Raw genomic sequence first — 26068 nt, forward strand, 5'->3', positions numbered from 1 at the left:
TGCAGGAATTTTTATGACTTATTTCCAGCTTCACCAGTCAACAAGGGTCAGCTTTTCCAACCTGGACTGGGGGAGTACTTCTCAAGTTATATGCAGGACTTGGTAAATTGCTGAAATTAATCTTCAGTGCAGCTACGAACCTGCCATGATGTCTCACAACGAACTAAATGGATTTAAAAAAACGTTTCCAGAAAAGTCCGGATTTCGCTCAGACAAGCCGCAAAATGGCTGAGCCCTTTACCTCTTACCAACGACTCGGTTGATCACTTTTATCAACAGAAAGGAGAGAAGAGAGAGCTAATTTAAAACAAGATAAGATGTGACTTTAGTCATTAGAAGCTAAGGGTGTCTCACATATTTAATCAGTTTGCTAATTTATACAGAAAAGGCACATTTGCTTGGATGTTTGGAGAAAAAACACTGAAAGCACAGCTGAGAGCAAATTAGATAAGGAATCACAAAATGTACCTGAACACTTTGTAGTAGCTTTTCTTTTCTTAACCTTTGTATATTTGTCTTCCATTCCATTGTAATCCTCACCTCTCCCCTGCTACCCCCACATCTCAGCCTTCTACCTGAATATGGAGGACTGAATTTGAATAATTTTCCTATCTACCTGCTCAACTCAGAGACACATGACGCAAATATGAGAGTGATGGAGGAGGAGATGGAGCATTGCAGATGATGTGTCAAACTGTAAGGGCCTCATTTTTCTGTACTGATGGATGTGAAGAGCTGCTGGATGTTATTTCTGCAGGAAGAAGAGAGACATTCAACACAGAATCAGTGCTGAATTCCACCTGCAGGGCAGAAACAGTAAATCTTAGCTCAGAGAGCCAGAATAAAGGCTGCACTTTGTGGTTTTTGAACATTTAGTCTCTTCTGTGAATTAACTCAAAGAATGATGAAACATAACAGACAGGAAGAACAGTCATCGTTTAACTACAAATAGAAAACAGGTGGTTTTATTCATCATGTATTTCTACTTTGGCATTGTGGAAAATTTTTTAATTGGAGACCGGCCAAAAACTTTTCAAGTGTGTCAAGCTAACTTTTCTTGCGGACGACGCAACACTCTGGCCCAAGCTGCTCATTGGTAGAGAACCTGCTCGATTGGGAAAACAGGACCAGTTCAAGTTAAAGAGAAAGATTTTCCACAGGGCTGCAAATTCACTATTACATATAAATGAAAGATGGCGAGAGGGTGCAGACGGTGTTTTTTTGTTTTTGTTGTCGTCAAAAAACACAACTGAGTGAAGATGGATTTAATGACTGAAAAAACCTTGCAATGCATTTAATCAGCCACGAAAGGTCTGAAGAACAGAAAAAGTGCTGATAGCTGGCAGCAGCTCTCACATCACCCTGAGATAAAAACAACAGATCATCAGAATCGGGACATAACTGAAGTTAAAGCCAAACGTTGGGATGAGATTTTATCCAGGTTAGTGGCAATCATCAACTTCAGAGAAACTTTCCTCTCCGTAGACACCCTGACAAACTTTATGAACCAGACAATAGAAATTTCTTGAGTCAGGTTCAGTTAACGGCTCAGTTTGGCCCTGTGATCCGAGAACTTTTCAGACAAATCCAAGCTAAAGAAGCCTCAGACACATGCCTGGGTAGTCGGATCCATAAGTGATGCCATTGTTGACAGAGTAAAAAAAAGCAAATATTATTTGATAATATTGGACTGCACGCCTAATGATGATGCATTTGGTTAACACTCGCTGTAATATGTGTCATCATAACTGATCTAATTGTTTTGTATGCTATTCTCACTTTGTAGGTAACACAAGACTGACCACAAGGCCCTTTCCCTAACCCTGTTTTTTAGCATTTTTTCCCCCCATTTTTTAAAAATAAATCTTTATTTAACCCTGACATAACAAATGTAAGTGTGCTGATTGAGACACACTCATGGTGTTTTGCATAGCAGATGAATTGATTAGCTGCACAGGTGACAGCCGTAACACAGGGCTTTATAACATAATGTCCATGTGAGCTGCTGTGTACTGGAGGACGGAAACAACATTTACAACTTCAGTCACTGAGGAATGTCAGGAAAAAGATAGCGTAGCTGGAATTTGTGGATCCTCTCAGCACCTCTCACCTTTTGAACTAAAGGATTAGCTTTCTCGTGTTTCTGTTGCAATAATAATAAACAGGCTGCGATAACACATGATATTTCTCTTGGTAGTTTTGCATTGTGTAGTTGGATGGAGGATGTTTGCATGGACGATAAGTGTTATTGTAGGTTTATTAATATTGAGGGGCTCCAGGTGAGGGGAACCAAATCAGAAGAGCTGAGTACTCGAAATCAGATTTGTGCTGAAGTAAGTAGCTTTATAACATATGTCTCTGTCAGACAGAAAAGCCCCCACTCCTGAACCAAAATGCAGACAGGAAATTACAAGGGAAAACAAACCTGATTTATTTCTTTGCTTGTTTCAGGTTTCAGTTAATGGATTTGAGTCATAATGTAAATTTCAGCAGATTTGTTTGTGTTCTCCAGTTTTCCCTCTAGTGGCTCATAATAAAGCCTGTAATTATAAGTGTATTCATGATGTAAACACGCAAATGTTATCTAGTTTCAGCTTCTGTGAGGCAATGCTACTTATTTCTGCTTTATTTAACTGCAAATTAAATCTGTTTAGGTTTAGCCATTGGTCAAACTCCACGCGGCAGAACTAAATGTTTTAATGAGTTTAACTAAAGCTTCTCAGAACGTCTCCGTGCAGCTTGTGAGGGCTGCAGCAGCACACGATCCTCACCAACGAGTCCTGGCTCAACAGCATGTGGCTCATGTGGTTTTTGCCTGATTAAACTGATTCTCATTAAAGCCTACAAAGACACACTCACATTGCACTGAGTTTAGGGCTTTCCTGTGTGAATCTGAACAGCATGGTCGGTTGAGCCTCCACATACATCAGACATTGACTTAAAATCAAACTCAAGCAGCTTCCCAGTTTTTCATGCTTCACTTGTCTGAACATGGGACAGCAGGATTACTCATAATTTAATGTATGAAATGCAGCAAATCCAGACTGAAGTGGTGCTCTGTGGCGCCGCCGCCCGCAGGGCAATTCGCCAACTCAGCCGTGTGTTTCTTGCCCATGTGCTTATTTTTAGAGTAGCGTCAGGAGGCTAATGGAGGTATTTGGCTAATGTTAGCTTTTGCTGCGAGAGGACCATCTGCATGAGGCCTTTGATGTAATGTCCTTGTTTTGCAGAATGAGGGAGAGCTGCAGGTGAGGAAGGAGAAGGAGGGGAGGACGACACCGGGGAGATTTCTCAACTCTAGATTCATATGTGCAGAGGATGCTTGCTAAGAGGTGTTGCTGGTTTGAAAAAGGATTGCAGCATTGGAGCTTTAGGTGGAGAGAAAGAAATGAGGGTGAAGGCATTATAATTCCATAGATGATGAATATGTGAAGTCCTTATCTCTTGCTGTAACTTCACTTTCAACCTGCAGCTTTTATAAAGTGCTGAACAAAGCAAGAAGAAGAAACACCCAGAGGGTTCAGCTGTTAATGTACTGTGGTTGATTCAGCTTTAAAAAAAGAAGTTTGGGGAAAGTACGTATTGATTTCAGTGAGTTAGGTTTATAAATGATTGGACACAGCAGGGTTGAATTTTTGCGAACCTGTTCAACTTTCAGTTGCCAGTTAGAGATAATGTAGAGGGGGCACATTCCTGCTTTGGTTTTTTCCCTGTCTAACTTCCTTGGGACATTGTGGTGTTTGCTCATTCTGATGGAGATGGCTGTGCTCTCAGCCACTGTTGCCAACTCCTCAGTAAGGAAAGTAGCTATTGGCTGTCCTGAAAGTTGCTAGAAGTCGCTAAATGACGTCATCGCCTAATTTGCATAATTGGCAATTTGCATGTAATGTAATGGCCATTGTAGGAGAAAGAAATAACATTGTGGAGAGACAAAAGGTGAGTCAAAAACACTCTAAATATGTTTATAGTCACTTTTGACAAAAAAAGTCGCCAAGAGGGTGTGGAAAGTCGCCAGATTTAGCGAGAAAGTCGCCAAGTTGGCAACACTGCTCTCAGCAAGTTGGTCATCAGGCCACAGATGCCAGGTCATCCCTCACGTCCTCAACCAAACCATGAAGTCACTCCACCCACTCCCTGCTGCCAAAGTACAGAACGTTATGGCATAATATACTTCCCTGTGGCAATATACTAGACCCAAGGCTATTTCAAATGTTGGAGCTACGTTGTCAAAGCCACACCACATAAACTGAAGAGTTGTCTCAGAGGTGATCCATTCCTGTGTTTTAATGGTTAGGTGAGTGGCTCACTCACCTAAGAACTGATTAAGAACTTTAGCTCTGTTGGGCCTTTTATTTAGACCCTGATAAACACCTGTCTGACCTCAGGCTATGTCCCAGTACCTTTTAAACATGCTGTTGTCCAGTCTTTTATAAAGAAACTCAATCTAGATCATTTGGTTCTGTCTGGCTACAAGCCAATTTCTAAACTTATATTTCTTTCCAAAGGCTTGGTGAAAATTGTGCTCATGCAGTTACAGGCTCACCTGGATTTTAATGAGGTTTTAGGTTAATGAGGTTTTTATTTCAGTCTTTTTTAAGTCATGTCACAGTACTGAAACAGGACTGTTTAGAGTTTTTAACAGCTTTCTTTTAAATGTTGATTCTGGATGTTCAGCTGTCCTGGTTCTTTTAGACTTAACTACAACCTTTGACACAGTTGATCACCAGATCCTTCTAGATCGTTTGGAGCAGTGTGTCAACATTAAAGGCACTCAATGGGTTCGAGTATTATTTGTCAGATAAGACCTTTTCTGTCCATCTTGGCAAGTACATCTTAGTAGCCCTCCTGTTAGTTGTGGGGTCCCACAAGAGCCACATTTTAGATCTGCTGCTGTTTTGTTTCTATATAATTTGCACAATAAGTCTTTCTAGGGCTGGACAATATAGGAATTAAAAAAGTATTGATAAAAATAATATTGATAATTATCAAGAAGTTTTAAAAATATATTTTAAGTCCAGCCCTGGCCAAGAACAAATGAATACTGCTTAATAACAACACACAAGCACTAAATTCATATTTGACCTTTCATTCAACATCCTTTTTAACTATAGCTGAAAGTTTTTCAAAAGAAAAAGAAATCACCTTAAGAGGCCTGAGTGACGTCAGTAAATACTGACAAACATAAAGAATAAAGTGACCAGAAAATCTTATAAATATTCAAATAACCCTTTGATGAACCATAGCAACAACCAACAAAAAACGAAGAAGAAGAACCATAGCAACAACCAGCAAAAAACGAAGGAGAACCATAGCAACAACCAGCAAAAAACGAAGAAGAAGAACCATAGCAACAACCAGCAAAAAACAAAGGAGAACCATAGCAACAACCAACAAAAAACGAAGAAGAACCATAGCAACAACCAGCAAAAAACAAAGGAGAACCATAGCAACAACCAACAAAAAACGAAGAAGAAGAACCATAGCAACAACCAGCAAAAAACAAAGAAGAAGAACCATAGCAACAACCAACAAAAAACGAAGAAGAAGAACCATAGCAACAACCAGCAAAAAACGAAGAAGAAGAACCATAGCAACAACCAGCAAAAAACAAAGGAGAACCATAGCAACAACCAACAAAAAACGAAAAAGAACCATAGCAACAACCAGCAAAAAACAAAGGAGAACCATAGCAACAACCAACAAAAAACGAAGAAGAAGAACCATAGCAACAACCAGCAAAAAACAAAGAAGAAGAACCATAGCAACAACCAGCAAAAAACGAAGGAGAAGAACCATAGCAACAACCAGCAAAAAACCAAGAAGAACCATAGCAACAACCAACAAAAAACGAAGAAGAAGAACCATAGCAACAACCAGCAAAACACAACACCCAGCATGTAAGAGGACATACAGGACGAGGGAATGATGGTGGTCTTGGGACTATTGATAACAGAAAAAGTCAAAACTGAAAAAAATAACAGACTGGAGACGGCGTGAAAACGGACTTAATTTACTTCCTTGTTCCCCAGCCAGCTCGCTCTCTGATTGGCTACATTCCGTACCACGTCAACACCCACGCATTCACAATGCACGAATCGTCGGTGTTCCTCAGAATTGGCTCTGAAATATTGAGCATGTTCAAAGTTCCCGATTGTCGGCTACGACCCGTTTTGGAGCAGATTATCGGGACGTCGTAATTTGGTCTTGTAACCTCAGACCAAATGATAATTGGACATGGAAATCTCACGATGATCAGGCATTTGCCGTCCGAAGTCAGAAAGAGGTTGAATCGGGACAAAAACAGCTAAAAAATCGTTGTGTGTACCAGGCCTTAGGTAGCTCAGAAACTGGTAGGACTGAGCTACCATGTAAACAAACACCACTCAACAAGAACAAAACAAACTGTAGGCAAACGTCCTCCCGTCAGTCTAGCATCACTGTTTTTCGCACCGCCAACCTCTTTTCGTAACAAAGTCCTCTCCTTGCTGTGGCATCTTTTGCAATACTCGTGCTCTCTGTTGTGGTTTGAGAGGGGCGGGGCTTGGTGACAGCGCATGTCTGTGTCTGAGTTTGTGTTTGGTTGGGAGCAAGTAAAGACTGTAGTTACATTAAGCTACATGAAAGGCTATAATGAAAAACCAAGGGCAAAAACCTGTTTTTTATTAAACTTTTTATTGACCTTTTTTCCCCTATCACACCACAGGTCTATCTTTTGATATATATTGTAATCAAATTATCAACCTGTCCTATTTCATACCATAGATTTGCAGATGTTCAGATTTACATCCCCTTGAAATTAAAAGGTGCTTCTGTAACTAAACTAATTCATTGTCTGAAAGACTTAAAAGACTGAATGTCTTTGGACTTTTTCAATCCAAATGAAAAGAATACTAAAATTGTGATGCTTTGTAAATTTAAGCAACTAAATGATGCTGAAAGTGTTCTTTGTCCACTGTCTTCATATTGCCGACCTCATGCTAAAAATCTTGGATTGATCAGTGATAACTCTTTTAGACCTGACCAACAGATCAGCTCAGTTCTGTTGATACAATTCAGTAAAACTGGGCAAATTTTAGGCATATAAAAACTGGTGATTAATTATTATTAATCTTGATTAATTCATTTTTAATCAGTGATAAATGTGAATAAAATTTTAATCATTTGACTCTCTAAGGACTCTGCTGAACTAACGACCTAACATGCTGAAACCAAACACTTCCAGTAAAGCTAAAATGACCAACAATCAAGCCACCAGGGGTTTCTGAGGTTTCTCTGTCTCTGTGTTTTTAAAAACACTATTAGAATCCTGAATCAGGTGGGAAGAATTCTGACCTTGCCAGCAACTTCTGAACATACACCAATCTGTTTGAACCACTCTTTTATACCCTGGAATGTGGACAACCCCCTTCAAGTCTTCAGGGAGAATGGTCTCACCTCTATTAAGCATTTATATGTGAATGTTTGAACAGTTTGAATTCTTTGATGAGCTGAGAGTGAAAGCACTATTTTTGTTACCTGCAAATTAAAAATCTACTTTTAAACTTTCCCCAAAAAAGCATGATTTTTTTCGACAGCGTGTACATTTTATATATGTGTAACTGGCAGTATTACTGTTTATTAATTTATTCATTTACCTATGTTTTTATATGTCAGAGCCTGATTGTTGTTTTTGTCTGTTTAATCTCTTTGAATATTGCAAAATAAAATATGAAATGAAAAAAAAAGTCATATAAAGACTCGAGGATGTATAGAAAGTAGATCATGATGTCACTTTTTTTTGGGGGGGGGTGAATCTGTTGTTTTATTGTAACTATGCACAACTCCATGACGATCCATGATTGGAAATCCTTGTGTAGAGAAGATGTTCATTCTGTATCAACACAGACTGTCTGAAGTCAGGTGAAGTGAAGTGAATTGAAGTGGGAGATGGCATGGAGCGGGGGTGGGGGCTCTACATCCTGAAGCTGCAATGATTCATCTCCACGCTGATGTGATTTGTACTGCTTTTATTCATGCTGAAGAAGGAAATCAGGGCAAGATAGGATCAAACCAGTGCTCACTCACTTCATTACAAATCTTTTTCTGTTGTTGTTGTTCTGCTTCTGCCTCATAGCTAGCACTTACGCTTGGGATCAAGAGATTTGAACTGATATGGCGTAAGTTCAAGACTATTGTCCCCCATATTAAATTTGCCCTCTACTAAGGATAGTGTTACTCGACAATAACCGACAGCACAACAAAAGCAGCTGAGGTAAAAATAAAAATTAACTAGACAAATCTGTTTTTGGAGCAACCTGTAAATATGGTTACTGCTGTTCAAACACTAAAATATTTTCAGTCAGTGAAAAATATTTGACTCTCACCACTAGATTTGTTTTTTGGTTTTTTTTTTGTTGTTGTTGCTTTTTGTGTTCTTTTTTTTTTCAGGAAAATAAAACTGAAGAATTTTAGATAAAACTTCTAACAACAGCAACTTGTAAGCTATGTGAGAACATGCTAAGAATATATGCTATATTAGGTTTATGTTGCTTATTTTGTAAGCGTATTATTCAGTTGGTTACAGGTAGACTTGCTAAGTTTGCATTTGAACACCAGGGGCCTCATTTATAAAGCTGGTGAACATGCAAAAACTGGCATACACCGATTGTAGTCAACCTTTGGGATTCATAAAAACAAAACTTGCTGAGAAAATGGCTCTACCTCCACGGCAACTCTGACCCTGCCATAAGCTCAAGATCTGTTCTTAGCTGACAGGACTGATACCCGATGTGGTCTTCTGCTGCTGTAGCTCACCTATTTCAGGTTGGATGTGTTGTGCATTCAGAGATGGTGTTCTACTACGGGATAAGCTTTGTGCCACTGGGTAGCGAATCTGAATTCTTTATATTTGAAATTGAATCATTCAATTTGAATCTGAATATGCCTGTTTGAATAATTGCTTTAAAAAACTGAATCCAAATGACCATATTTGATATTGAATCTTTGTTTTTTGAATGTTTATATTGGTAAAGTTGAAACTTTTGTTGGAATGATATTTAAATTACAGTTACCATTTGCTAAATAGCTAATATAATAATTTGCCTTTGTTTTTATATAATTAATAAATCAAGAATAAAAAATTAAATTCAATTTGTTGCATGTTAACATTTTAACTAAACAATGATTTTTGTTTATATTATTTAGGTACATTAATCTCACAGATTGTAAAAGTTGTTTGCCTTTTGTGTATCCCCTTTATAAAATACTTTGAATGAAAGAGAGCATATCTTCTACCAAGGTCGATGTCCTGTTCTGTAGTTTTAAATATTGATCCATATTGCATCACATCTTGAGGAGTCCTTCGTTTGTCCACACTCTACCTTCATGGAATTCATGGCATTTGTTTGGCACCAACTATCAAAAGTATAAAACGATAGAGAGACAAACAGGACAACAATCACACACCACAGTTCTTTCTTTGCAGGAGAGTTTGTTACGTATCTGTATATCACATTATAATTCACATTTCTAAGTTACTGTTTGAGATTGAGTTTGTCTTTCCTTCCTACTAAATGAGAAAAAGATGTTTTCTTATTTTCATTATTTGAGTGTCAGAAAACAAGGCTTTTACTTGGCAGAATGTATTAAGTTACCATGGCAACAAGATGTTAGCATGAATGTTTTTATTGTGAGCCAGAGAGGAAACTGCAGTGAGTTGACAAAAAATCTTGAATTGGATCAGAAAAAAAACTTAAAAGAAAATGACTTTTAACACTCAACAGGGAATTTTAAAGAATTAGTTTCTGCTGTGGTAAAGGAAGCACAATGCTACTGAATTCTATCAAACGTTTGAAAGTGAAACAATTAAACTGATGGATAGAGTTTTCATTTTCCACTGCTTACTGTTAGTAGCTTACAGAACATGATTTTAGTCGGTGATTGGAAATTTCTCCTGAAAAAGTATGTACACATGATTTTACCTCACCTTTATAAAGCCCAGTTTTATAGGTGGCTATACAATGAAAATCGAGACTGTCTACAATTAGAAATGATATCTAATGTGAATGTCTGGCAAGATTTCTAGGAGAGACTTCGTTTTATCTCCAAAAAGAACATAAGAGCACAACTTATGATTAAGAAGTTTTATTTATACAAAGCCCAAACTAAAAGAACAGGTGAAATTAGGTGAAGATGTTTGGCCATAAGGTAGCCCTATGTTTGGTTTTAATCAAACATATGAAACATGGTCAAAGAACAGACCTCAACCCGATCGAAGTGCTGAGAAGAAGAGCTGTGCATAAATGAATGCCAGTGACTCAATGGACTGAAGCAAAGCTGTAAAGAAGGGTGGGCCAAAATTCTTGTGCAAAAATGTGAGAAGCTTTTAATCTCATGCAGAGTGTTATTACTTATATTTGCAGAAATTCGTTCCACAAGCTGCTGAATAGTTCATTGTACTTCATTTATCACTCTATTTCTGTATTTAGTTGAGGATGTTGAGTTGTTTTTGATCCAAACTCAAAGGCTTGAACCAGCTTCTCGCTGTGAGGCAGTGATGCTAACCACCACACAATGTGCAGCCTCGCTGATTTGAAGAACTGAAACAAGTGTAGTTTCCATCTCATAAAGCTGGGCAGTGTGGCCACACATATCATTTTCTATAATGATCATGATATAGTTTGTTAAATCTTGTTAACCTTAAAACGCTACTTCTAACTTGTAATGATGTCACACTGACATTCATTACGTACATCCCGAGGCTGACAACCACACTGCACAACTTTGTGTTCTAGCCCAAAGCATCACATGACAGCTGTGTTTTGAATTATTGCATCACACACCAGCAAATTGAAATAAACATACTGGCTGTTTTGAACATGCATCATGGCTTCTGCAAAGAAACCCAAAAGTACATTACAGAGGAAGAGATAAAAAGAGAGGTTGAGTTGAGACGAATCAACATGAGACTGACTTTTACTGGCTGGAGGGATCTCAGAGAACAGACAGGATGCAAAATGGACGCTAAATGAATCTTCCTTAGGGAGCGCCTCAGTAATATTCCACAGGTCAGTGTTGCTTTAAAGTTGTCCATTTTAAAACGTAAAACAAACTGTAGTGCTGTTCTAATCTGTTTGTTTTTAATCCAATTATTACATTTTATACCTTTTCAGTTGATTAAATAAATAATTAATTTTTCCTATGCTGGTTTTCACCAACTAACAAAGTTTGAACTTTGCATTAATCTGTTCTTTATCAGTTTTACTGAACCCAAACCATTTACATCTTACTGATGTAGGAGCCTTGTTTTGTCAACTTCTTAAACGGTTTGGGAAGATAACACAAGGTTTAAATGCCATAAAGGTAGTTTCCTTAGAATAGGCATGGGCGATACCAGAATTTTTCCTGTCGACATAACATCATTATTTTATTGTACTTTTTCATCAATACCAGTATCGATACTTTTTGCCCCTCAAAGGAAAATTATGATTGTACAGTTTGCATTAATATCTTTATTGCAAGAGCAATATGGAATATAATGACAACTCAAGAACATCAATACTCAAAAGAAGTGCTTGTAAAACAACAATAAATTTAGTAAATTAAACATAAATAAGATAAAATAAATCTTTTTAAAAAGATAAAATAATTAAATTACAGCTTAATATAAAATTATTCACATTCATTAAATGAAAGTAGAAAGATATAATATTTAGAAGAAAAATGTGAAATATAATAAAACGTAACGCACAATAACTTGCATTAAACCAGTAAAATATCAAAACAAAACCTTGTCATCACCAACAGTGGCAGCATTATTATGACATCTAATAGGCTACCATAATCATCTGACACAGAAAGAATACATCGTGGCTGGGCTTCGCACATTGTTTTATTGCCTAAAATTCACAGAAGTGGAAAAAAATGGTAAATTCTGTATCAGCGTAGTGGTACCTCGATACTCAAAAAAGCATAGAATCCAGTATTTTGACTGGCTGATATCGAAGTCTTAACTCCATAGTATTGATGTGTCCATCCCTACCGTGGAATAATGTTTGAGACAAGCTCACAAAATAGGATGAAAACACCCAATGAAAAAAAAGTACAGCTTAAACTCCTTTTAACATTTTGTGCAAGCCTTCTTTATTCATAGTTTGTCATTTTTAATGCTATTTATTTTTACAGGAAGTGCAGGGACCCCGGTGACCTTTAATGAGAATGGTGATGCGCCTGGACGCTACGACATCTTCCAGTATCAGATCAACAACTTGTCCATAGCGGAGTACAAAGTCATTGGACACTGGACTGATCAGCTGTATCTTGATGTGAGGATCACTGTTTTTATTACACACCTCAAGGCAATTGATTTTCTTCTACTTGACCTTAAAACTGGTCTCTAGAGTTTAAGTGGAGGACTAAATTTAAAGTTGTCCACGTCTTTTCATTGCGTGGACAACTTGCACAACATGGGAACATCATGCAGTAAACAAACTTATTATGAAGTTAAAAGTTAAAAACTGAAAAGCTTTGCAACATTATAAACTAAGGACATGTGTTTGGACAATTATTTTTCCCATTTAGTAAGAATCTGGAGACTCTATTCTCGGTAGTGCTTCTCATCATTGTTGGATATGAGACCCACCACAGTGGTATCATCCGTAACATGGTTGTGAAGTTTGCGGACGATAGCACCATGGTGGGTCTCATGTCCAACAACATGAGATCCACTACAGAGAAGAGGTCAAGAGTCTCATATAATGGTGTTCCAAGAACAATCTGGTTCTTGACATCAACAAGACCAGGGAGGTCATAGCAGGAGGTCCAGGAAGACTGAGCATGCTCCTCTCTGCATACGTGGAGAGACGGTGGAGCATGTGAACACTTCACACCTGTGAAGAAGCCCAACAACGGCTCTTCTTTCTCAGGAAGTTGAAGCAGACTCTCTTTTCACTTGCTCGTCAACCTTTACAGAGCCACCATGGAGAGCATCCTGTGTCTCAGTGTGGTGGTGTGGTATGGCAACTGCACAGCACAGGACAAGAGGAACTTAGCCCAGGTGTTGGGGACAGCTCAGGGGATTGTGGGCCACCGTCTACCAGATCTGGATTCCAGCTACACTGCCCGAGTCCAGGAGAGGGTCATATGCATAGCAGCCGACCCCGCTCACCGGGCGATGCACTGTTTGTACCATTTCCATCAGGAAAGCGGTACAGGAACATTAAAACCACCACAAAAAGACTCAGAAAAAGCTTCTTCCCCAGAGCTGTGGAAGCAATAGCCTGGCTGTAGTTAAACACTTACACCCCCTCCACAGTGCTCACACACATTTAAGATTCACACCTTCTCGGACACACATATAGATCTCCATCCTCACACTAGGATGCACTTTATCCACTCTGTATATTTTACTGTCTGCTGTGAAATTTTTAAATTTTCTATAAAGAGGTGTTGTTATATCTTTTACATCTTCATTTTTTTACTTATTTAGGTGTGTCTGTTATATTTCTATTTTCTTCCCTATGTGTGCTAAGCCTAAAAACTCCTCAAAATTCCATTAAGCTTGCATAATGACAACAAAGATCTTGAATACTAATTGGTCTCATATCATACATTGTTGGAAAGCCTGATTAGTCACCTTACCTAGTCACCTGACTTTTAAGGATCATGTTTTTTTGGAGTGAGCAGCATGGCTAAACATGAGGATGGTGCCCCCTTAAAAACTGCCTAAATCCACTGCAATATTCTTTTGTTGGTGTTTGCGCTTGTATTTCTTGAAGGATTAGATGATTGCACTCTCCCACAGTAAGAAGAAAAAACACACACAGTGGCCATTTTCACTGGAGCTACGTACGGATCTTCATCCCTACTGAGGATGATATAGGTTCACCACTGGCTCCCGAATCTCATTCTGACACATCAATCAATCAGGTGCCAATCAGATCTGTGACTGACACACACCTGGTAGCATTTGAATCTCAAAACAAGAGTGTATACCAACAGGAGAATAATTTGGCACTTTTTTGAGAGGCCACTACTTAAATATTTTGCTGTGTTGTTTATTTCACAGAAGCAAAATCCTTAGGAGTTATACCTTATTGTAAAGGTGACTAATCGGGCCTTCCAATAATGTATAACACTATACTACCTGATATTTCTAAAGGGGAGGAATGATCAACCAAAACCCAACTGTTCCTGTAAGGTGACCTTGAGTGTCATGAAAGGCTCCCAAAAATTAAATGTAGTAATACATTTAATATTAAATTTCCATACTTTTTTTTTACCAAGTTTAGGAAGTGAATTTTGAGTTGAAACCAAGAGTGTGTTGTTAAATCTGACAAGGATGTAAATCCAGGTTTGATCATATTATGTCATGGTCAAGGTAATTTTATGGACTGATGGTAGATTTGTTTTGCAGTAAAATATAAGAAGTCATCCAAATACCAAAAGTTTGATACTTTGTACTTTGGAAATTTTCTGTTTGGATCAATGCTTTTGGGTCATTGATCACTGAATTTATGTATCCATGTAGCTCAATGTATGGTTACACCCTTGATCTCTGACTAGTTTTTTCTCATTCCCTGTAGATGGAGACGTTGCAGTGGCTCACAGGAGACTCTTCCCTTCCAGCCTCTGTGTGCAGCATGCCCTGCCGCACAGGTGAGCGGAAAAAGGTGGTGAAGGGTGTCCCATGCTGCTGGCATTGTGAGCGTTGTGAGGGATACCACTTCCAGACCAGTGAGTTCACTTGTGAGCTTTGCCCCTACGAAAAGAGACCCAACCAGAACCGCACCAGCTGCCAGTTAATCCCCATCATCAAGCTGGAGTGGCACTCGCCCTGGGCACTAGTGCCCGTTTTTATTTCTGTCCTAGGTATCATCGCTACTACATTTGTCATCATCACCTTCGTACACTACAATGACACACCCATTGTGCGTGCCTCAGGTCGGGAGATGAGCTATGTCCTGCTGACGGGTATCTTCATGTGTTATATCATCACTTTTCCCATGATTGCTGCTCCTGATGTCGTCGTCTGCTCCTTCCGTCGCATCTTCCTGGGCCTCGGCATGTGCTTCAGCTACGCTGCACTCTTAACCAAAACCAACCGCATCCACCGTATCTTCGAGCAAGGAAAAAAAGCAGTGACAGCGCCCCGCTTCATCTCACCAGCCTCCCAGCTGGTCATCACCTTCTCACTCATCTCAGTTCAGCTGCTGGGTGTCCTCGTGTGGTTCGCCACTGACCCACCGCACACCTTTGTAGACTATGGGGAGCAGCGAACACAGCATCCCGAAAATGCCCGTGGTGTCCTCAAATGTGATATCTCTGACCTTTCCCTCATCTGCTCCTTGGGATACAGCATCCTCTTGATGGTCACATGCACTGTTTATGCCATCAAGACACGCAGTGTGCCAGAGACATTCAACGAGGCCAAACCCATTGGATTTACTATGTATACCACCTGCATCATCTGGCTGGCCTTCATCCCCATTTTCTTTGGCACGGCACAGTCAGCGGAACGGGTGAGTACAACTTCATGATGAATAATGTCTTGTCATGTTTTATGTAATGTTGAGCTGTCAAGCTGAGTTTATTAACGGAAACATAACCTGATGGACCAACAGTATGTGCTGTAAAATATGTTTTTATGAAACAGCTGACACCATGTTAAAATCCCTTATTTTTAGTTGTGCACCTCAACTTACCAAGTATAAGTGCACAGCAGTGTGGTTCGAACAGACTTATAACAAGTAGCATGCATTCATTATTACTCTAACAGCATTAAGCAATAATACGATATATATATATAATATGATCAGTCACAGGAGCTAATAGTTAGCCTCTAATCTACTGAAATTGCTTTTTGTCATCCATCATAGCTATAATGTCAAATTAACAAAGAAAACAACCTATAAAAAATTAGATATTTACGAAGCCGAGAGCAACCATTATTAATTAATTTTCTCGTTTAATGAGGACCGTTTTCTCTTAATAACATGATCATTATATCATGATCAACCTTAATCACGTTGTTATCTCGATAACAACGTGATTAAGGTGGGCTCAAAAGTAAGTGCATGACACTGATTTCAATGATCAAAACAGACGCCATGACTGATAATGGGAGGGGCTACAGTCATGGTGTATATGTGTAATTATGTGAATGAGTGACTGGTAAAACTTAACAATCAGACATGTCACAATTTCAGCCTTTGTCAGACTTGACAGAAGTAAAGTCAGATTTTGATCAGTGATGGATGTTGCTCCATCTCACGTCAGCTGTACTGAGCCATTCCAGTACAGAACAACTCTGAACTTGGATTCACCAGTTGGTGGCTGAATCCAAGTTCAGAGTCAGTGTTGGGAGAGAAGAAGATGATGGCTAAGCCCCCCGTGAACACCGACAGCTCTGCAGAGCTCCTTGAGAGCCAGACTGTTGCATCCAAAGCCTGAAGGAGCTCTTGGTTTGTAAATCTCCTGGTAGACAACAAATACAAAAAAAAAAATAAAATCAATATAACTTATTAATGTACATACTTAATATTTCAGGATGTACATCAGAAACCCAAGAAAAGTGGGGGGTGCACGGTTGAAAACCCTGTGAAGTCTCGAGGTGTAAATCATACACCAGACCATACCCAGACCACGTCAGAAGGGAGTGACGTCCATGCTGGCCGCCCACATAAGAAAGAGGCAACTCCTGCCAAGGAGGCGGCTGTGATATCTATAGTTTTTAAAGAGATTCTTATTTTTATAATTCTTATTTATTAACAGCAAGTAGGTTCTTGGGGGGAACCTGTGTGGAGTTTGCATGTACTCCCCATGTGTGCCTGGGTTCTCTCCCGGCTTCCTCCCACAGTCCAAGCATGCATGTTGGCTGATTTGAGTCTCTAAATTCTCGCTAGGAGTGACTGCGAGTCTGATTAAATATCCATTATGATAATCCATTATCGCAACATAAATTATCCCATTATCATGAGAAATGGCATAGAAAAAACATGCGAGCCCGGCAACTCTCAGCTTCCATAGATAATTAATATCAAACCAAGAGAAAAGAAAATACAGGCAACTTAACAACACAGGAGAAAACTGGAATGAAAAGAAAATGGCAGCCCACTCCCAACAAACTCCCAGATACCAGAAACATGAACTGCTGTATTTTTAGCTAAGCTGTGGCTTGTTGAGAGGAGAGGGAGATGAATGACTTTCTCCATGATCCAGGCGTTAATAGGGAACCAGTCAGTCGAAATCCAATCACTGAAGGGCAGCGAGACATGCACCAATCCTGGCCTGGCACCATATTGAAATTTGCATAATTAACCACAGCAGACATAACATAGCATTATTTATTTTACTTCACATTAACCGGAGTCACGTTTTTTTTCCGGATCAACTTGGTTAGTTTGTGATAGAAAGAACACAGTCAAAACTGTTCTGCAGCCTTTTGACACAGAACTAATTAGTACTGAATTAAATTTAGCACATTCAGAGAACAGCTTTTGGGTTGAGTTTGTTCTGACTGAGCTTGCCAGGTGGTGGATTTAGCTCATTATGATGTCTGTGGGGATATCTACAGGACAGGTGGAGAGATTCACAGACTTCTTCCAAACCTAGTTTATCAGTGTTTTCCTGTTGCTACTGTTTTTGTTGAGAATGTGGAGAGCTGCACCACAACCAAAGTTAAAAAACCACAACCCATCATCAAAGTCATTTTCAGGTGTTTTATTATTTCATCACATCAAAATGATTTAACATGCACTTTAATCCAAAGCCATTTACAAATAGGGTGCTAATTTCGGGGATTGGTTTCTTGCCTGAAAATGCCATAAGAGCAGGGAAGTACTAACTAAAAGAGGAATTGGAGGAAGAGGCTTTCTGAGTTTTCAGATAATGGATGCTTTAGAGTGTTTGACATGCAAAAACAAAACAAACTATGATAAGAAAACATTCAAGCACACCTTTTTCTTTGACTTACAGCCCCAATATAGGTGGATTAATACTAAATGAGGAACCAGTCGGGCCAAGTAGGGATATTTAGTCCCATTTTCACTGCATGGATAACAATACAAATACTGTTTTATCTGTTTCAAAGCTCTAGTTTGAGTTTAACTGTTCAATAGTTGCCCCATAATCTCCTCCAGCATCTTTTGTCTTTTCTGTTTAAATCATTTTTCCAAAAAGTCTTTAACATTTATTAGCTCCTCATGAACTCATGAGTTCACTTTACCAAGTGTGGCTGACATACCTTGTCAAAGGTTGGTAGCATTTTTTCATGCATGACTAACATTATAAGTTAGTCACAGCTTTTGTCTCAGCTCTGCATAAATCTAATCTAATGAATTTAATAAGGAGCAAACCAAGTCTAATGTCCTCCATGACACAAGAGACAGTTCAATTTACTGATAAACACTACGATGAAGTTATCTTGTCATATTTATATTAAATTTCAAAGGGATTTGTTTGCATTGTATCTGTGGCGCTAGGCTAAGCTAGTGTTACGTCCCCCTTTTTCTCCAGGGGTCAAAAGGACAGTAACACAGAAACGGCCGGACCAAGGGTAAATAAAATACAATAATGTTTATTAACAGAAATGGGTTCCAAAACACGAACAACCCTTAACCGGCAAATATAATAAGGAAACAAACAAATCAAACTAAAAGTGTCTCTTTCGGGTTTTTAACAATTACCTTTAACACTACTAATTACCAAAAGAAACCAAAAATGTCCCCAAAACGGGCTACACGCTCACAGGCGGACTAATTAACAAACAAAATAAACACACGCTCTCAGGCGGACTTCTACCAAAACAAAACCAAACTCCTAATAAACTAAACGCAAAACTTCCTTCTTTCAGGCAGGGACGGTACTAAAGCTCAGAACACAAAAAGGTATTTAACATTAATTCAACTACTAAACCACACAGGAGAGTCTCTTAACCACACAATCCAAAATCCTTCTCAAACTGGCAGGCCTGTGCCCCACAGTCCACAGCTGCCACGAATGATGGTAATGATGCCGTCTTAAAGGAGGCCTCTTCTCCGGATTGGACAACTTCTTTGGGGAGTGAGGGGTAAGGCGGCCAATCAGGGATCAGGGGAGGCGGGTGCTGGGCCGTCTCCACAGTCAGCGTCTCCAGCACGTCCTGCAACTCTCTCTCCTGGCTGGCTGATAAGCCGGCAGGCGTCACGCTCCCCCCCTTAAGACATGGCATCTCAGACATGTCATACTTCTCCACCTGCATACACCACTTTTCACACAATGCAAAGCAGAAATCACACATATTCACATTTCTCTAAACCCTGGAGAGGGCATCAGCATGGAGGTTCCCCACCACTCTGCTGGGATGAACCTCAAGGCTGTATCCCTGTATGGTCAGCACCAAGGGCCACAGTCCTGGGATTCGATCACACACACGACAGAACAACCTAAATGAATAACGATCGACGAACTCTTGGACTGGCACAGGAGAAGATCCCACATAAACCCCGAAATGCTGCAATGTTAACATTAATGGCAACGTTTTCTTCTCTCTGGTGGAATAATAGCGGTGGCGGTTGAAACTCCCTGAATGGCAACACGGAGAGGATGGACCAAGACAGTCTACGTTAGCCTGCTGCGGTCTGTAAGGATGCTGAGGTGCGGCCCGCAAAACCTTCAGCCTCCTCAGACCTGGCAGACGAGGGCTAAATAGGGTCTCTACTCGCGTGGGTAGCTCAACAGGGGGTTTATCAGGTACTAAAATCACCTGCGCGACACCGTCTGAATGTGTACCTGAGTGTCGGTCAATCACGTTGTTCGGAACACGGAGAACATACATTTTACACATTCTAGTTCTCCGTTTCCGATCGGGGGTCGGTAGTATATAATAGGTGCTAGTTAACTGTTCCGTTGCGATGTTCCACTCAGTACCAGGAAGCACAACAGGGCGCCCCCACCTCCTTCCTATTTCCTCATGTCTGTACAAGGGAATAGTTTCCACCTCAGCGCTCTCAGCACTCACCACCCTGTCGTAGTACGAGCGCAGTGTGGGATCCTCCTCCTGCGCAGTCATCAGCTGATCGCGAACGGGCGTAAACAGAGGGTCAGTAGGGGAGACCAGGGTTTTCCGAGCTTCGGAATCCTGGCTCTCCTCTACAGATTCTACTGTGACTTCGTTGGTGTCTGCAGGAACAAGAAAGCTGTCAGCCAAATGAATGTCATCATTTTCGTGACGTTTCTTACGCAGCCTTTTCGCTTGTGCATGAGTTGTTACTCCAGTCAGCGCTTCCTCCTTTGTGGCATTAACCTCCACCGAATTGCTGATCACTTCCAGGGGAGGCATCACATGTCATTTCCTAAAAGTACCATCACGTTAGCAATAGGAAGTTCAGCACAAACTGCCATGGGGAAAACACCGCTGATTAAATCAGTTTTTAAATGTACTCGGTGCACTTTGCGGGGAACATAACCCATTTCCACACCTCTCAGCATAACACAATAGCCTTCGGATGAGGCATCGGAAAAGGGCAAAGCACTCGCCAAAATGAGGGTTTGTGACGCTCCAGTTTCACGCAACACCTGCACTTCTTTCTCCTCCTCACTCCTGCCATTCAGTGAGATTTTTCCGGCCATTACAAATGGCTTAAAACAAGGATCTATGTGGTTACTCCCTCTTTTCACCACTGACTCAGCTTGTTTTATAAAACTTCTTTCCGTACAACTGGGTTTTGTTCTTTCTGAGCCAACAGTCGACAGTTGGCTATTAAATGACCAGGCTTCTGACAGTAAAAACATTTCCTGTTGTCAGGTTTTCTCACGTTCTCAGTTTCAGGTGTTTTTCTAAAAGTGGGTTTGGCTGGAGCCGAAAACACCATTTTGTGAGTGAGCACGTATTCATCGGCTAACGTGGCCGCAGAGGTTACATTGTCCACTTGGTGCTCATTAAGGTGTACCACCAACCCTTCTGGTAAGCGGTTCTTAAACTCTTCAACCAGTATAAGTTCTCTAAGCTTTTCAAAAGTTGTCACATCACAAGAAGCACACCAGCGATCGAAGAGGGTGCTCTTCTCTCGCACATATTCAACAAAAGTTTGAGAAGATTCCTTCTTGTGGGCGCAAACTTCTGTCGGTATGCCTCTGGAACTAGCGCATATGCTTTCAGAATCGTGGCCTTCACAATATCATAATTCTGTCTGGCTGCAAGAGGGAGCGCTGCCACAACCTCCTGAGCTTTACCAGTCAACTGGCATTGTACTAATAATGGCCAGCATTCTTTTGGCCACCGCAGCGCAAGCGCAATGCGCTTTAACGCCGGAAAATAGCAGTCCACATCTGACTCACCAAACACCGGAACAAAAGGAATAAACGTCGCTATGTCATAGGGGGCCGTGGGACTCTGAGGCCCTGACGGTGCAGCAGGGATCCACGGCGAGGTGGCCTTGGCCTGGGCATCCAGCTCGACCTGCCGCAAGCGCACAGCTTTGTTGGCTTCAATTTCCAGCTTTCTGATCTAAAGCTGGAATTGTCGCTGCTGGGCCTTCTCCTGGGCTTCCATGTGAAGTCTGGCCAGCTTAAGCCGGTGCTGTGCCCCCAACGGGGAAGCACCAGAGCTGCTGTCGAGTAGGGGAGGCTCAAAGCGGGGAAGCGTGACAGGTGTCACAGGCCTATCACCGTCCTCACTTTCCTCATCCATATCAACCAGATCCAGCTGAGTTCTCTGCTCAGCTTCCTCTCCACCCCCACTGGTGGAGGGAACAGCCTCACCAGGAGAATCCTCCGATTTCCCAGCAACTGCGGGCACCTGAAGCACCTGCCGTTCCACCAAGCCTAATTTTACCAAGTTATATAACTGCTCTATTTAATCAGTAGATGTTTCCTTTGCTGTGTACTAAAATGTGCAGTTCTTAGCTGGACAGGCACCGGCTTTTCTGTTGGAGGCTGTAAAAAGTGGCTTCATATAACAGAACCTTGAACACAATAATGCTTAGCAAGTAAACACAGATGTTTAGCAGTTTGAAAACGTTTTATTCACTATTTTTTAATGTTTTCATTGATCTCGTACCATGTTGTTTATATTATCAAAAGCACAAAGTAAAGAATTGTGACTTTCAGTTACCAGGCATGGGCTATTATCCTAATTAAAAATGAATCAAACATTAATCATGGGCTGGAGGCGGATCAACAACAGCAAGGCTATTGACTGCCTCTGTGATCCTCGTCCACCTTTGATTTTTAGGCTTCCAAACAGCACCTCTTTATTCTTTTCCACCTCACAAGTGGAATCTCGACCTCTGAAAATGTTCTTTCTTTGTCAGAACGTCTGACCTCACTGGGCAAGGTCTCTGGACAACGAACATTTAAGGGTGTAACATGTAGATGATCATAGATTTCAGCTGCCGTTTTTATCAAGGCCCAATCCTTCCTACACTGGGATCGGTCAGATACAAATGTTTCATAAATCACACGTGGATCCAATCGAAAGATCATTCCTGCGATCAGATGTGCGCTGATTTCCACGTTCGTTTGATAACTAAGGGCCATCTGCTCCCTTTCTTTCCTTTACATAATGGTATGATTCAAGTTTGTCTTGGCATGTGATTGGCCGCATGATGTGCCCATCAAACCAAAGTCCTGCTTTTGCCTCCTAAGCAGAAGAGGCTGAAGATTCAGCTATCCCCAACGAGAGTTGGCGCTTCTCATTCGCTTCAAAGACACATTACTAATTTATACTTGCTAGACTTGACAATAATTGAATTTTAACCTTGACTCCTCATCATCAGACTGTGACCTCGTTGCTTCACTGTCATGTAAAAAGTGTGCACAGTGTTCTATAAAGAAACAACATGCACTGAAAATAATAACTCATAAGATTTACTTAAAAAATTTATTGTAAGTATTTGCACGCAAATGATTTAAGTAAAATTTAATGCTGCAATATCAAGTAATATTTACTTGCTAGTATCAAGTAAAACTAACTTATCATAAATCATAACAGTTGTGAAGATATTAAGTAACATTTACTTGATAACATCCAAGTTTTAAGTTATAAACAAATTAATTTAAGTCTACTTGTTTTTCATTGACAGGAAACATTTCTTCCTCAAAAATTTAAGTAAATTTTATATATCTGTAGTATTTGCTGTTATGAAATAATTTAGTAGATTTTATTTTCTCGTGCTTGACATTTTAATTTACTTGGTTGCTTTACGTTACATTACTCAATAAAATTAGGTAATCACTGCAAGTTTTCTTTTGATAAATGTTACCAAATAAATTTACTCTATGCATTTATCACATACAACACAACTAAATTACAATGCAATTTAAATGTTTATTTTTCAGTTCAAACAGTTCAACAAACGAGTACTGTCAAAGTAAATCCACTACCATTGTAGATTGAATTGCCCAATCTTTTATGGGGCAGCCATTGAACAGACAGTATTACACAGACACTACATCCAAAATATTAGAAACACTGTCGACACTGTTACTGTTAATAGCATTAGATTGTGCAGGTGTCACAATACTTTTGTACATACAGTACAGATCTGGAATAGTGCTTTTCAAATATACAGTGAAAAACTTGCGACGCTCTGAAACAGCGTTTCAACATTCATTACAGAAATATAATACTCGTATGGTCAAGAACGTTTAACATACAAACATGCTCAAAACAACTATTAGGGTAAGGATACAAACAGCCTCATAATCTTCTATGTATACTCCTATTTAAATGGAGAAAAAAAAAGAATGTATACATATTGCATTAATAGCAAAAGTTTTGTCCTCCTCCCTAGACCTCAACTCCAACTGTCCACAAAGCCCACTGGCTCCTCCAAAGGGCACCTGAAAATGAAGAGACACAATTTGTGTTATTAAAACAATAGTCTAAAACATTCAGCCACAATTTGAACATTATATTATGATGGATGAATAAGAGAAAATAACAAAACATTATATCATGCATACATGTTTTCTTATTAGCCTAAATGATGAGAATAATGTTCTGTTCTGCTTTGTTTACTGTTAATAGATAGAAAAAATAAATAAATAGGAGTTAATTTGGGGGAATTTCCTGGAAACTGGGGGGCAATTTAAATGATCTGCATCATGAACACACACACAGACACCCAATATCCCTGCAGTAAGCTGTGCTGTGTGCATATTATTGAAGGAATAACCTTTTTAAAAAAGGTACAGCTGACATAAGTAGTAGATCACATGACAGTTTTTAAAAAAAGATTATAAATTATGTTCTGTAAACACTGTGGCAAGACCACTACCTAACACTCATACATTGGGATGTTTAATTTCAAGGCGGAGCTTATTTTAACTATTACTATTTTCTGCTTTACTGTTAATTATAGTAACTTGTGTATTAACATTGGTCAACAGAAAGTGATGCCATGCAGCGTGCAGTAGTGGCAGTCACTTGAACTCAGTTGCGCACATGCATAGGACGTGCACATTTATGTAAACAATTTGGTCGCCTTGGTTACGGAAGCAGACAACCGGAAATCGGAAATGGGTCCAATAACTACTGAAATAACAGTCTACTGTGACGAAAAGAAGTTGTCAACCCAAATAATGCAGACTGGTGAAAATTTAGACAATTTATTATGAATTTCGTTACTAAAACGGACACATTTGGTATCGAAAGTAACGGTCTGCATATCGCGAAGTTGCTGTGGGCTTCACAACGCATAGCACAGCCATGCTAGTGGCCATGCTAACTAGCGTCTTGTTAAACAAAACAACAACAAAAAAAAAAAAAAAAAACAGAAAACTGCCAGCAAAGTCTCTTTGTATTCACAAGCTGGGACTCTCAAAAGACCTCTGGCGCTTCTGTCAGTGACGTGTGTTTTAAAAACCTATTCTGGGGCGTTTCTCTCAAACCTTCATCAGTGTTTCCCCCTCAGCATTAATTCTACCGCAACTTTATTTAAGTGTCGCCGCCAACTTTTCACTCTTGTGTTACAGAGAATCGTGTTCTACTATGTTGACGTCACTGGATAAATGTTATATCGTTACGTTAGTGCTTTGTTTAATATCTAAACTTTAGTTATTTTTATCGGGGAAACTGCCGCCCTCACACTTACAGACAAGCCCGGTGGAGTTAACTTTAAATTAACTTGTGAACAGTAGCATATCTTGCGCCAAACTATCAAAATACATGCGGACCTACATATTATCACAAATTTAAAACAGAACGGCAATGACTTACCTGCGAAATGACGGTTGTAGTCCTACGTGCTAGCCTTATTTGATCCTTCACTCTGTAACGTCCAGAGCCAGTCCTGGTGCTCAACTGCGCATGCGTCCTGCATGCGTTTCCAAACACTGCACTTTCAGAGTAAAACTTACGCAGTATTTCTAAGTTTATGTACATACAACTATTAAACATTTAAATATTATGAGGAAAACAAAAATAAAACTCATTCTTTCCCCATAGTTCGTGTGTTACATTAATACAATGTTTAATTTGACCTAAAAAACTATAGTTCTGCCTGGATCTTAAAAATACTAGGTAGAAATTATGACAGTTACTCAAATAGTATTTACTCCACCAAAAAGTCACTTTTTTCAGTGTGCATTGAAAATAAATCTGTTGTGAAATCGAACACTGATTCTTGCCCTTTCTATCTGGTAAACTTTTATCTTGATAAACATCATTCTGCTCATAGTATCAAATAAAATTAATAACTGGACCTGTGGAAACCTCCTTAAATCTATTAAATGCTAATTGGAATTGGAGCTGTGGAAATTAGACTCCTGTTTTAAAATGTGGAGGACGTGAGCTGATCAGCTAATCTTTTAGGTCAGCTTATGAATATGGAGCAGGATGCTCACTCACTGACATTTACAGTAGCAGCAGCACCCAGCTGTGTGCTGGCTGTGAGCCAGCTACAGGAGAAGCCTGAGAATGACCAATAGGAGCATCAGAGGAGTTGGACCCCGAACACAGCAGTGGTAGGCACAGGAGGCATTCAAACAGGTAGACGGAGTGTATTTATCACCTCTGGAACAGAGCCATACTGCATCCATGCATAACCAAGCATGCTTTGAAATTCAGCTGAAGGATCCAAGAAAAGATTAAAATGCACTTTTCACCCAC

The 26068-nt window shown here is 39.8% G+C and overlaps 1 protein-coding gene across 1 annotated transcript in view; it reads left to right on the forward strand.

The window, feature by feature from the left end:
* Window positions 1–26068, forward strand: part of grm8b (glutamate receptor, metabotropic 8b) — a 226037-nt gene that overhangs the window by 178979 nt on the left and 20990 nt on the right. Inside the window, exons 8-9 of the mRNA XM_041998236.1 lie at window positions 12163–12302; window positions 14562–15497. Coding sequence (XP_041854170.1) covers window positions 12163–12302; window positions 14562–15497 — 1076 coding nt within the window. The remainder of the gene's footprint in view (window positions 1–12162; window positions 12303–14561; window positions 15498–26068) is intronic.

This window comes from Melanotaenia boesemani, chromosome 10 (genome assembly GCF_017639745.1).
Source record: "Melanotaenia boesemani isolate fMelBoe1 chromosome 10, fMelBoe1.pri, whole genome shotgun sequence".
NCBI classification, from domain to species: domain Eukaryota; kingdom Metazoa; phylum Chordata; class Actinopteri; order Atheriniformes; family Melanotaeniidae; genus Melanotaenia; species Melanotaenia boesemani.